This window comes from Lissotriton helveticus, chromosome 12 (assembly GCF_964261635.1).
Source record: "Lissotriton helveticus chromosome 12, aLisHel1.1, whole genome shotgun sequence".
In the NCBI taxonomy this organism is placed as follows: Eukaryota; Metazoa; Chordata; class Amphibia; order Caudata; family Salamandridae; genus Lissotriton; species Lissotriton helveticus.
The window spans coordinates 310,075,340-310,088,742 of NC_136073.1; the positions used below are offsets into that span (position 1 = coordinate 310,075,340).

The following is a 13,403-nucleotide window of genomic DNA, read 5'->3' on the forward strand; positions in this document are numbered from 1 at the left end:
TCGCCAAATTACGATGCTGGCTATAGCCAGCTTTTCCATGGCGGCGAAACCGCCATGGAAAGGCTGGAGAGGATTGGTTTCGGGGGCCCGTTGTGGCCCCCTTGTGTTGGGGGGAGGTGTAGGTGCACTGGTCAGCTTCCCATGGTAACCCCCTACATTTCACTGCACTAAGTGGCAGGTACTGTGTGGTGCCTGCCACATAGTGCAGTGAAATGCACAACCTGCATTTTTGACATCGCGGTGGGTGCTGCAGTCAACAGCACTCGCCGCAGTCAGCAGCACCCGCCGCAATGCTAAATTGCAAGATGCGACCACCATGGTGGCGGTCGCATCCTAATTTGCATGCATGGCCAGCGGTCCCGATCCCCACCACGATGGCGGGCAGACTCTAATCCGCCCGCCATCATAATGACCCCCTAAATCAAGAGAAGAATTAATCCATACTTGCCTATAAGGGTTAAGAATGTCCATTATTCTGGCCATTATTCTTTCTCTTCATCATCAGATGTACAGAGAATGTTACAATAATGTGTTCATTACATTATTAGTGATTGTATCCTGCATGACAGCAGCTATATTTTGCTTTACATAATTTCCCTTTTTTATTAAAGGCATGTTAGCTGCACATTAATTTAACGTTAATTTAATTTTACATATATATGCTTTCAGAAGCGGGACTAGCGTTGAGTGAGGGATTTGGTTTTCATTGATTCACTCCATGGTTAAATTCTCAGTAAGAATTGTAACTCATAATCCCAGATATCTTCCCTGATTTTGCACAAGTTACTGTGAAAATGGTAGAAATAAGAGAGAGAGAAATATGTCTAAACAGATGCTGAAGGGATGGTGTGTATGAATTTTTTCAACACTGGTAAATGTGTCATTCTGTATGATTACAATGCCATTCTCTACAAAGTTTATTACAATAATTTGCTGTGCTATCTCTTTGCTATACTACAGGTGATCACCCCTGTCGGGGGAGTATTGTGAGTGCCCTCTGATTCCTCCAGCATGAGCTAGCTTAAATTCAATTTCATAATCACAATGTCTGTATGTAAATTACTTTCTAATTATATTATATACGTTTATATTTATATTTAATCTTAGCAGATTATCCAATCAAAAAAACATCCCTCAAGTAATTGTAATTAACTTCTTCAGCTGCTTTAAGGAAAGCTTTCGGTATAACTACTATGCTTATTCTATCACCTTATATTACTAATACCATTAACATTACTATTATTATATTCTATTGCTTTCCAATACATTTTCGCGTTTCGTTCCCTAGTGCCACGGGAACTTCATCAGGGCTGTAACACTTGTAACAAAAATCACATAAATATACATATATATATATACATAAATTAAATTGTACATAAGACAAATTTAACAATGAAAAACAGAAAGACTCAAAACCGATACAATAATATCATTAGCAACGTTTGCAAAATAATGACAATATAACATTATTTGCATACATTTGTTCACATACTTTTAAAATACATACTAAAATACATAATACTAATGAAAACATCGATATTTTAAACAACTATATTTTTGCAAACAATATGAATCACTTCGAAATTTTCAAAAATGATATTTCTAACCTTCGAGTCGATATTCTTGACCCCCAGATTTTTCTAAGGATATTTCTGCATCACGATATTTCCAACTTGATATTTGTGTATGTCGACATTTCTAACTCAATATTCTGTCTGTACACCAGGCATGTCTGTTGTGTTAAATTAAAATTTACCGAAACATTATTTGGATCTTTATTGGAAAAGAAATACAATAAAAGAAATGATAAAGTTACATCTTTACAAACTAGCATCCTATCTACGATTGGAAAAGGTTGAGTGGCAAGTGAATGGTGTGGATTGTGACTCAAATAAAAATTATCCATGTTCTGGATCCATGATCACAGCTGGGAACAATGATGGCAAATAGTAGGTGAATCCTCAATATGGCACCCTTGATGACTATGTAAGTGCAGTGGCATGCCACTACTTGTTCCTACAAAGCATAATAGAATAATTCTAGGGCACTACTGAGTGCAATAGGCTAAGAACTACAAGACACTATGCCTACGGGCTAAGCAAGTATGCATGTTTTATGTATACCTTCCTTATGAAACTTACAAGCAGAGCAGGGGTAGGATTGGACTTAAACAAATAATAGGGATTCAATATTTGTCCCTATGAAAGACTAGCACCCTGTGGCCAGTGAACAGGCTAAAGCATGCCAACTATCCTGGAGATGTATTGACAACAATATTCAAATATATTTCTTTTAAACCATACTGAAGGCCATCAAAATAAAGCGAAACTGGGGTGACCCTTAGATATTTTTAGCTTCATAGACCTCAAAGGATAATAGCAAAAGTGCTCCCTCTGACAACGTTGAGCCCATCCTGGTATTTGGGACCAGGGTGAGAACCGATGATGGAGTTTGTTACTATTATAGTGGGTGAGGGGCTTCAAAAACAAAATAGTACTATTCAGTTGCAGGTACACATTTCCCATCACTGGGATCTCGTTTGGGGTTTAGGATGTTTGTGGAGCATTTTATGTATTAAGGGGGGTGGTATACTATATCCCTATTTTAAAAAAATCTCTTTCCCCACCTCCTTCCTCATTTTCGGGATTCAAATGAATGCCATGCTTGCAAAGATATATGACTGCATGCAAAGATTTCCCCTCTTCCCTCCTCCACAAGTATACATAAATATACACCATAATGATAAAAAAAGACACATGACTCTGGTGGCCCATAGAGGTTCACAAAACAGTAAATTAATTACTTATATCATTGTTTTGTATAGGTGTCAATTACAGTCCTGGAAGACAATGACCCGTTTGCTCAGTATCGTTACTTCGTTACAGTTTATACAGGACATCGAAGAGGAGCAGCTACAACTTCCAAGGTATTGGCGTGTTGGCGATCCTGCATAGTGTATGCATATGGTTGTATACTATGTTATATTAGCTGGATAACTGAGTGCACATACACACAGAGAGTAACAAGGTGGAACAAGAGCACAATTGGGAGTCAGGATAGCAATGAAAATTTGACTGACTAAAAGGGGCAGCCTTAAGAGCCTAACATCCCTTTCCACTTCATATCAAGAGGTAGCCTCTCCTGTGATTTTCTTTTTTTACGGCACTCATAAAGCAGTAGTTAAAATCTGGACAGCCTGGCAGCAGCAACTCATGGTAAAATAGTGGAAGAACACTGCATAGACAGAGACAGTGATTCAAGAATTCCATCCCTGGGGACCAATGACAACGTCCAAGCAATGTAGATTTGATTCACTTAAAAGATTTCAGATGAGTATCATCCCACACAAATAGACAGGTACAAGGATTGTCCATTTGAAAAAATATGGAGATAATGTCTGTTAAATTCATGATATGTAATCATTCTCGGATATACTAATCGTGGACATCTGCTCCACCTGGCAGGATTTTAGCATTCAGTTGACCATTAAACAGATTGGTGGTAAAGAATAATAAACCTCCTAAATTTCAAGAATGATTAGTATTCACATAAATATGTTTTCTATATGATTATAGGCCATCTTACCAGAGTAAATCTAGATCAGTAGTTTAAACTACTATGGTTCTCTCTGATATTGATAACACTTTCAGGGTCAGATCATTTAGTGTTTTCACATTGACACCTTTTTCAGTGCAATGTTTTTGTGCATAGCCTCATTATTGTTCTTTTCAGCCACTAGCGGCACTCTTTCCTCCATATTAGTTCATCTGCACACCGTTGAAATGTATTTCCCTGGGTGGGAAACAGAACAGTGTGCACAATGGGGAGGAGCGTCGTCACACAAGAAAAATAAAATGATAATAGTGCCAGGTTATTATCATTTTATTTTTCCCTAGAAATCTCCTGGTGCAGGCAGGGTGTGGATGGTCTGGACTGCCCACAGAGCAGAGGAGGAGTGGTGGGACTTCCCAAGTGCGCATGACTGCTTGGTTGACCATTTTCTGACAGCCAAACAGTCTTGTGCACTGTGCATGTTCCCCACCAGGCTGTAATACACAGCCTGCTGAGGAACATCCCCAGCCTCCCATTCTCTTAGTGAACGCCAAGCCACGGCACTTAGACCAATCACAACGCTGTATTGCAGTGTTGTGATTGGTTTAGGGGAGGGAGCCTGGCTGCTTCCGGTTCCTGTGTCTGCAAGCAGGATGGAGGAGAGGCTGGTAAGGTAAGTTTTATTTCTTTTTCGTTTTTCTCTCTCTTTTTTTTTAAAGTAACCACTTTTGCCTGGTAACAGCCACTACTGAAATATAACAGTACAGCCATGCTGTTTCTGAGTGACACATTCTCGATTGTAGGAGGACGGCTCTGTCCCACAGTCTCCCTGAAATTAATGTCTACAATTTAATCTTTCTACATTAACGTTTGGATCTGTTTGTTTAGTTGGCTATAAGATTTTACGGTGACCATCAGACAAAATCCAAATAATGTTACACTGCATAGGTGTCCCATTGACATTTAAGTAGAAGATACACACATTTTTTCTACAAGTAAATGTGGTTGGTGGGTTTTGTTAAGATGAGTCAGACGTACATATGCACTATGATGAATAGCAATTAAAAAATATAAAACAGTTGCAAATTTATATAAATTAAAGTTACAGGCTTATCCTAAATTATATTTTATATCCATTTACATTTCTAGGTGACTATAACCCTCTACGGCTCCGAAGGCGAGAGTGAGCCTCACCACCTCTATGATCCAGAAAAGCCAGTATTTGAACGTGGAGGGGTGGACATTTTTGTTCTGACCACTTTGTTTCCACTTGGGGATCTGCAGAGTATCAGACTGTGGCATGACAATTCGGGTGAACGTCCATCGTGGTAAGCAAGACATAGCACTGATAGATATAGTAAATTCTCATATGCATATAGCTTAAAACAAGGAATAGATTTGAGATCATGTGAAATCTAATCCTCAGCTCACAGCACAGAACTGATATGCCATTGTTTAATGACATTGACTGCAAGAGAAATGGCCAAAATAATATATCTGACAAGATATGTGCTCCTTTCTACAGTTATATAGGAACATTCCTGTAGACCAGTATCATGTGTTCGAAACTTTAGTGCCTCATAGTGTATTGATATGTCACTTTGAGAATAGCTCCTTGAGGTACTATATACAATTGCCCCTTGAAACCTGATGGCAGTGTTCAATGACTTTTATATACACAAATGATGAATATGATAGGGCTGGCCCTTTGGGATTGATTTAATTACTAATACGCTTCACTCCTATTGCATAGTATAGAGGCAGTATCATTGTTTGGGAAGCGGCTAAAATGGATGTGCTGCTTTAGGATCGAGCTAGTTTTTTCGTTACTGTATATACGCCTGAGGAGATGCTAACCATTGGATGCAATATAATGGTGTCCAAGATAAGTAGATGGCTTGAATTAGTTACTTTGATTTGATATGTGTTAGGTTTTAATTATGTTATATTGTTATGTAGATATATGTATACATGTATTTAATACAGAGTGGCAGTCATTGCAATGAAGATGTGGTTCTGACAGTATTATCATCGAAAATACCTCTTGTGATTAACTTTTCACTCTGTGAACAGATTTGTATGAACACGGGCAATCTACTAACTCGGTCAAATAAAGTTCAGCATATCAAGTATCATGGAGAATCATCCAAAGGAATAAAATTAGAAGGGGGATAAAAAAGCAAGTGTGTTCCTATTTTAACTCCATTAGGACATTTTGCTCATATCTACAGCCCGTACCATTGAGTGGATTTACACCAAACTTGGCATGAAAGTAGAACTTCATTCAGAAAGAGTAGTTTCATTGGTTTGGTATAAATCTTTTCAGTTGTTTTTGGGCTGTGGGAGTGTCCTAGCAGGATTTAAGGGCTTAACACGTTTATAAATCACTGCTGGTTGGGACTCACGAATACTTCATTAGTATGGGAATTTAAAAAAACATTTTTATGTGAGGGAGTCCTTTCTCCCGCATTCACTTTCGGATCTGCGGCCTCATAGGTGATACTATCTATTCTAAAGATCTGATTGACTACCGCCAGAGAAAAAATACTTAGGTGGCAACCATTACAGGGCTAGGGATGCAGTCCCTGTTTTCTGCATTTAAACATGAAATGGCCTACAATGGGCAGGATTGGCACACCTCGTCCACAATAGGGGGAACTTCAAAGGGCCTCCCTTAGGTTAAAACCCAAACAACTGGAAAAAGATGCGGGCTTCACAACTCAGGAATTGCCTACACCTAAAATGGGGGTCTGGTTCATAGCGGCTATATTAGAAGCGTGTTTGTTCTAAATTCTACACTCTTAAGTACAAAATTATACACTATTAAATACAACAATTTCTATGTTTTTTATTGCAGACAGTCAAACAATGCATTCCAGAACTTCACTTACTGTTTTAAATGAACATTTCCCTGTTTTAAAATCACTCTTTTAAGCTAATTACCACTAAATAGCCTTGTACTGTATCAGTGCATTCCCTTGGAATGCTGAGGGCAGTCAACCTGGATAAGTTACCAGCAATGGGGCTAACCTAGGAGACAAAACGTGTGAGATATTTGGGAATCAGGACTGCACCCATGGAGCCTTACTTTACAGACCTGAACATAGGGAGGGTGGTGGAGAGTCTAGGTCCAACGATCTGGTTCTGAAAGACGCTTCCCCTATCAATGATGGGTAGGGTTGCTCTGGTATCAATGGTGCCTTTAAACTCTGCAGGGCTCACTATACGAGATTTCACATTCACACTTCATTAATATAGATTGGCTGATTACAGAACTGCTCTGGGTGGGTAAACAGATGTGGTTAAACAAACCTTGCACCGGAGGGCCTGAAGATGCCCGACAAGGAGTAATACTATATAGTGGCTGACTTACAACATGCGATCCATTGGTTTGACCCAGATGAGAACTGGTAAAAACAACTGCTTAGGGACTCTTGTGATACAGGGCCGCTTACCACTCTGTTGATGAGAGGGGCTTGAGTGCCACTAGATGCACCGTATGTGGTGTGATTAACCTGCGAAATTTGAGTTTGGGTAGTATAAAAGGTGATCAAACATGCGCCATATACGCCTGACCTTCCTATTTAGGTACTTCAACAATTTGTAAAAATTGCACATGCCATGTCAGTGGATCAATGGTTGAGAGGTGGCTGCAACCCCTTGGGGGACCTTTATACAGAAGGATGATTGATCTCAAGACAGGCTGCCACTGAGACTCTCACACTGGGGCTGGGACAATATCTGTAGTATGCTAAACTCTTTGACATGGTGCATGATCTATGGTCTTGCTTCGCGCTGGCTATGTCCCACCGTATACCCGAGTGGCAGTATTGGCATTGATGGGAGATAGGCGACTGATATCACACCTGTACAGGGTACTGTAGGATGACCATCCTACGCCACAGATAAAAATCCAGGCAAAATGGGCAGACGCGTTGTCCTAGCCACTCATGGTGATGGAGTGGGAGAAGGTGCATGGTGTTGGGCATATGGTTTCTTTCAATGCATGGTTTAAGCAGATGCAGTACAGAAAATTGTTTGCACTGTGGGGAGAATGAGGCAGACTTTGTACATTTGGCTCGGACCTGTCGATCCATTGCCCTGTTCTCACAAAAGGTGGTGGAAAGGCTTAATGAGGCCACTGGTTGGATGGTGCAGCTCAACGTTAAGTTGGTTCTGTTGGGAGTGCTCCTGAGGATGAAGGGTAGGAAGTTGAGTTGGAAATGTTTGCTCCTGGGGCTGTGTCTTGCTTCACCCTTAGTCAGATAACACAATACCACTCTCCCACATGATGGCTCAAACACAACGAAGCAATGAACATTACACTCCATTCCCTAAAAAGAGATTTCACTTTATAAAACGGAGCACATCAAAGACTGTTTTCATAATAAGGCTTTGGCTTTTATTTATGCAATGCTCTGTAACAGAAAGGCTTTCCCAGATGTCAAATTAACAACATTAAAAAAATAAAAAAATATATATATATATGTGTGTGTGTGCTTGAATGTCCTTGCAAACGCAGCCACACCGCACTGCAAAGAAAGGTGCCCGCGCTCCAAGTAAGTCCAAAGGATTTTATTGAGGTAGCTGACGCATTTCGACCAGCAGTTCTTTGTCAAAGCTGGGGATCATACTTTGTGGCATTGTATTAATAACATACAGTGAGACACAGTGGAGGGAACAATAAACATGGGAAAAATACTTTGGGCATTAACAGAAAAATGCCAATTCATCAATCACAAAGAAAAAAAACTATACAAGTCAAAAACTTTTAAAAGAAAGTAAGAATAATTTTGTCCCAAATTAGGATAAGAGGGTGCCTCACCCTAACAGACAAATATATAAACATATACTAATGTGTATATACACAGTGAAAAATTGTGAAAAAATATACAGTAAGAAGGGAATTCCAAGTGCACATACAAGAATTCTCTACATTGTCCCTTCTATCGCCCGGAGCAAAAGTCACCCCAAAGATTTAACATTTCCTAATGGTTCATGGTCCAGTGACCATATATATCAGTGGTATCATGTGAGAGAGAGAGAGAGAAGAGTTGAGATAAAGGAAGAGGATTAGAATAAAAAAGTGGCAAGAGAGGAAAGGAAGCGGAGACCGTCTCCCAGTATAAGAATTGGCTTGGTAGTTTGGTTTGCCCTGTTCCCATCATGCATTGGGACAGGAACAGACTAATTTGCATATAGCCAGGTTCTGAGCTGGGATGGTGCAGTGAGCTAAAAAATGGTGATGGATTAAAACCATGATCTCTTGACTTGGTAAGAGTATTCTGCATCATTCATAAACTCTGTCCATCACCACCCCCCTTTTCCAAAAGCGGAGACCGTCTCCCCCACCAAATCATGTTGTAAAACATACAAACAGTAATATATATATATATATATATATATATATATATATATATATATATATATATATATATATATATATATATATATATATACAAGCGATATTAACACACTTAGCAAATACAACAGTTAAATGCATGGATAATAATAATAATAAACAAGCAGCAAATAATGCTGGACGTCCTGCAAGAAATCAGAAAGATATATACTCTAAATACATCAGATGATTACCTTGGATGTGCACACTCAGGCTTACTCACACATCACAAACTCAATACTCAAAGAAAACACCTCAGATGATTACAGCCATTGGAAACTGAAGGTGCACACTGACAATCATGCATCACGGTGACTGTTATAGCAACTAGAAACTGAATATGCACACAAAAACAGCCACGCATCACAATGGCACTAATCAAAAACAAGATACACCACAGCTGCAAAATTCATCTTGGCCCACTGCAGACTTGGGTATTCACAGCTGGGGACAAGAGACTCAGCTAAGCCGGCAACTGCTGCACTGAAGATGCATCCACCGTTTAGGCTCAAACAATCCCGGTCTCTAAATCAACAAGCCCCTGCTTTATAATCTCAAAACACACTAGAAGGTTTGAGAGGCCTTCCTTCTGCTCCAAGGAAACGTACTGGAATTGGCCACCTTCCATGCAAGCATTCCGAAGGCAAAAGGAGTTCCCACGTTCCCTCTGCATTCTCATATGTTCCAGCTTTTATCTTAACGAAGCTTACGAAAGCCTCTGGCAGTACATTCTACAATCTCCTCTCCAAAAACAAAGCAACCTTGAACGTGAATAACCCAAACAACTTGAGCACTCTGGGGGCCTGCCTGCACGCTCAAAAAATCTCTCGCAAGACAAAGTCAGAATTCAAGATGACATGAGGGCATCTCAAAGACAATAGTAAGAACTTCATACTACTTCCCAATGTACAACATAATGCACATTTGTGCACCACTGCTCATAATACTGCACTTCGAGACCAAAAAGTACATTCCACACCTTTCTCTCTCTCATGCTGTCAAATGCACATCCCACACTTTCTGTTCTTGGCATGCTGTTCTACACTATGACAGCTCCCACTTTAAAAACTGCAAGATTAAATCTTCAAGGGAAAAAGGATGTACGTACATTCAGGATAGGGTAAAGTAAAACACCGAAAGTCAATTAAAATGATGACCGTCAAAGGTCATCACACGGTTTCAAACCATAGGAGTGCCTCTAGCACTACAGGCTGGTACTGGCTAAACGGTGCATTGACTTTGGGTGGGTGGCTCACGGACCTCCATGCTGTAGATACTGGTGCAGCGATATGTCAAAGTGTGAGGTGATGGAGAAAATCCACATGAAACAGACTAGAAGAGACAACAAGGTGGAGGATGATCTGAGGATGATCTGAGAGCATGGGAGGCTATGTTTGAAGCATTGAGAGACTCCCCTGACACCCGATCGCCGTGAGTGGGTGGAGCCGGAATGGAATGCATGAAGTGAGTTATGATGGACCGTATCTTTAGAGCAGAAGGGGATATAGGGAAGGTTACAGTCGAACACTGATGGGATTATGCTCCTCTGACAACATATTCCATGGCGGGCACCGTGACTGTGCTACATGGTTGTCCAGGGTTTGACACAACGGAGATGGATGCTATTACTGGCTCAGTACCGCCAACATGTTTGTTCAGCAACAAGAGCAGGATGGGGAGGTGGAGAGAGGAGGGAGGAGTTGGGAGAGTCGTTTGCTGTTTAGTCAAAATGTGTATATGGCCCTAATTGTGTTGGACTTGCACTGTTCACACTGGTAAAACTTCATAAAAACTATATAGGGAAAAGAACCAGTACATTGCTGTTAACCTGTGTAACATGGTCCTGTATTGCCATCTAAGGGTTTTGGTGACATTTAGAAGCCATTTGGCATTCAGCTTCGTGGTTTAGGATTCCTGCAAATTAACTCCTCTTAGTAAAAACCACTCAAAGCATTGTCTCCACAAGAACTGCTGCAATCAGGCACCCACAAATAATGGCAGACATTCGAGCCACAGCCCATATGTATCATTTGCAGCACTGTCTTCCTTTACCTTTAGAGAATAAAAAAGAAGGTTTCACTTTCCCTGGTTTTAAGTGATAGATCAGACTACTGCGGGCAGTCCTACTATCAGATTATCATTCATTATACAGCTAAGAGTATAATCAGGTATGAGGCACCCCACACGGTAACAAATTTACACATGAAGACTAGTGAGTATAAGTAATACAATTTTACAGCATTGCTAACGAAATTTTGAATTGCATAGGTGATGAGACAAGAGGTCAAGTAATCCAATACTAGAGGTTCTGATGATTACAATTATCACATTTATTGTAATTATTATAACAAATGATGATGCTGTACATTCATTAATATTTTCTAAAAACAAATTATCACATTCAATTTATTAAAAACATAAAAAATCAAGAATTTATTTTGATGAGAAAAAGCACAATAACAGTCTGTTACCCTTTACCTTTAGGGCATTCTTAGATAGCCACACTTATTGAGGCCTGGTTGTCATGCTCACGTGGGGAAAATGTAACTACACTTCAAAAAGGCAAAACTGTAGTATTAAACACTCAATAAAAGCATGTTTTTATCAGTGCTCCTGAGCCCTGGGTAATGTTGTAGAAATGTAACAAAGATCAAGTAAATAGCATAGGATTCTCAAAGGATCCTCAAAAATTCATAGACAATGAGGATGATTTGAAGAATCAACACTCAGAACTTTCAGAGCTACCTGTCTGCTTTCAATCCGAGATGTGTTACTGTTGTGATGACTATCCTGGTCATTGAAGAACACCCAGCATGTCGCATGCAATAGTGACCCCTGCCTTCTGGTTCTTTTTAATCTCTCCAGAACCTTAAATAATGTTCTCCATTAAGTTCTTATTAACATCCGGTCAACACGACTAGGGATCAACAACATCATACTACACTGGCTCTCTATATATAAATATAAAACACACTTACCTTCCTGCGCAACGTCCTCCTCCTTTGGTCTTCTCTGAAGGCAGGCTTCAACGTGAGACACAGCCAACTCCCCTAACCAATCCTGGTGCTGCTCTCCCAAGCACAAAAGCAGCACCTGGTTTGGAAGAAGCAGACTTACTCAGCAATCTCAAGAGCACTGGATGCCTGCTCTTTCTCTAACTCAGCTGTCTAAGACAGCTAGGTTAGAGATGGTTAAAATGCGCATGTCTAACTGGCCCTCGCAAGACAGACGGCTAAAGAGACATGCACATTTTAAAGTGCGCAGCTCCCTGCTGTAACTCGGTAGCACTAGCCCCACCCCGTCCTGTCACTCAGTTCAGGATGGGTCGGTTGCTGAAAAATAAAATGGTAATAACATTTATTACCATTTTATTTATCAACTCTGGACTGGGGCTTTTCTTTGTGGGGGGACGCTCCCCTGCTCACAGAGCAGTGTAAACGAAAAAATATAATGATAATAACTGAAGTGATTATCTTTTTATTTTTTGTATCATCGGGCTAGGGTGGGACGGGGCTTGGGTGCCCTGACGTCGGGGAGGAGAAGTGGTTGTGCATTCTGTAAAGTGTGCATGAATGTTTGACCAGCCATCTTGGGCTGGCCAAACAGTCATGCACACTTCACATGTTCTCCATGCTCCAGGTCCCCATTTCCTGACTGAACGCTGAACCACAGCGCTCAGACCAATCACAACGCTGCATTGCAGCTATGTGATTGGCTGTGGGGAGCCTGGGTGCTTCCCAAAAGAGGCTCACTCGATGTGGGAGAGACAGAGGAGAGACACGCCAAGATCAGTTAAGTGAATATTTATTTTTTTAATTCAAATCCCTACCATCACCCCGTAGCTTACCGGCCACCACTGAAAGCCACCCCTGCTGGCTCTACTCTTCTTCACCAACAAAATAAACCATCCCAGAAGCACGCAGACGTTGAGAAACCAGCAATGTTCCAGTGCAAGTTTTTTTATAATCCAAGGCAAAATTATATTTTGCCAGTTGGGCACGCTCTTTTCTCTAAAAACAAGGCCTTTTTCTGAAGGCATTTTTTGCAATACGGAACTTTCCTGCCATTTATTTTGGTACTGCATGGCAGCTGGCTGCAATAGTCTAAGAAGTTAACTATCATAATAAGAATGATTCTACGGTGAGGATTAGCAATCTCGGATGCCAGGCCCTGAAAACACAGGTCAAACAGACTCGGCGCACAAAAGCTACTGATACACAGCAATTAGATGATTGAGCTAAAAAAATTACAGATGTAAGAGTTAGAGGTCCCTGTCATTTACAGCGAAGAGAGCATTCTGTAAATTAATCAATCATACATGGCATATTTACAGAGCCAAAAATCAGGCATCAAGCAAACACTATAGTCATGGTCTGAAGCACACAATCCAGAAATACAAGCTTCTCGAAGGGAGCTACACAGAAATGGACTAGAACCAGTCCATGTGAGA

General features: G+C 40.5%; 1 protein-coding gene across 1 annotated transcript in view; it reads left to right on the forward strand.

The window, feature by feature from the left end:
* The window catches only part of LOC144798021 (polycystin-1-like protein 2), an 849,694-nt gene that overhangs the window by 513,953 nt on the left and 322,338 nt on the right, over window positions 1-13,403 (forward strand). Inside the window, exons 25-26 of the mRNA XM_078668807.1 lie at window positions 2,825-2,926; window positions 4,702-4,880. Coding sequence (XP_078524933.1) covers window positions 2,825-2,926; window positions 4,702-4,880 — 281 coding nt within the window. The remainder of the gene's footprint in view (window positions 1-2,824; window positions 2,927-4,701; window positions 4,881-13,403) is intronic.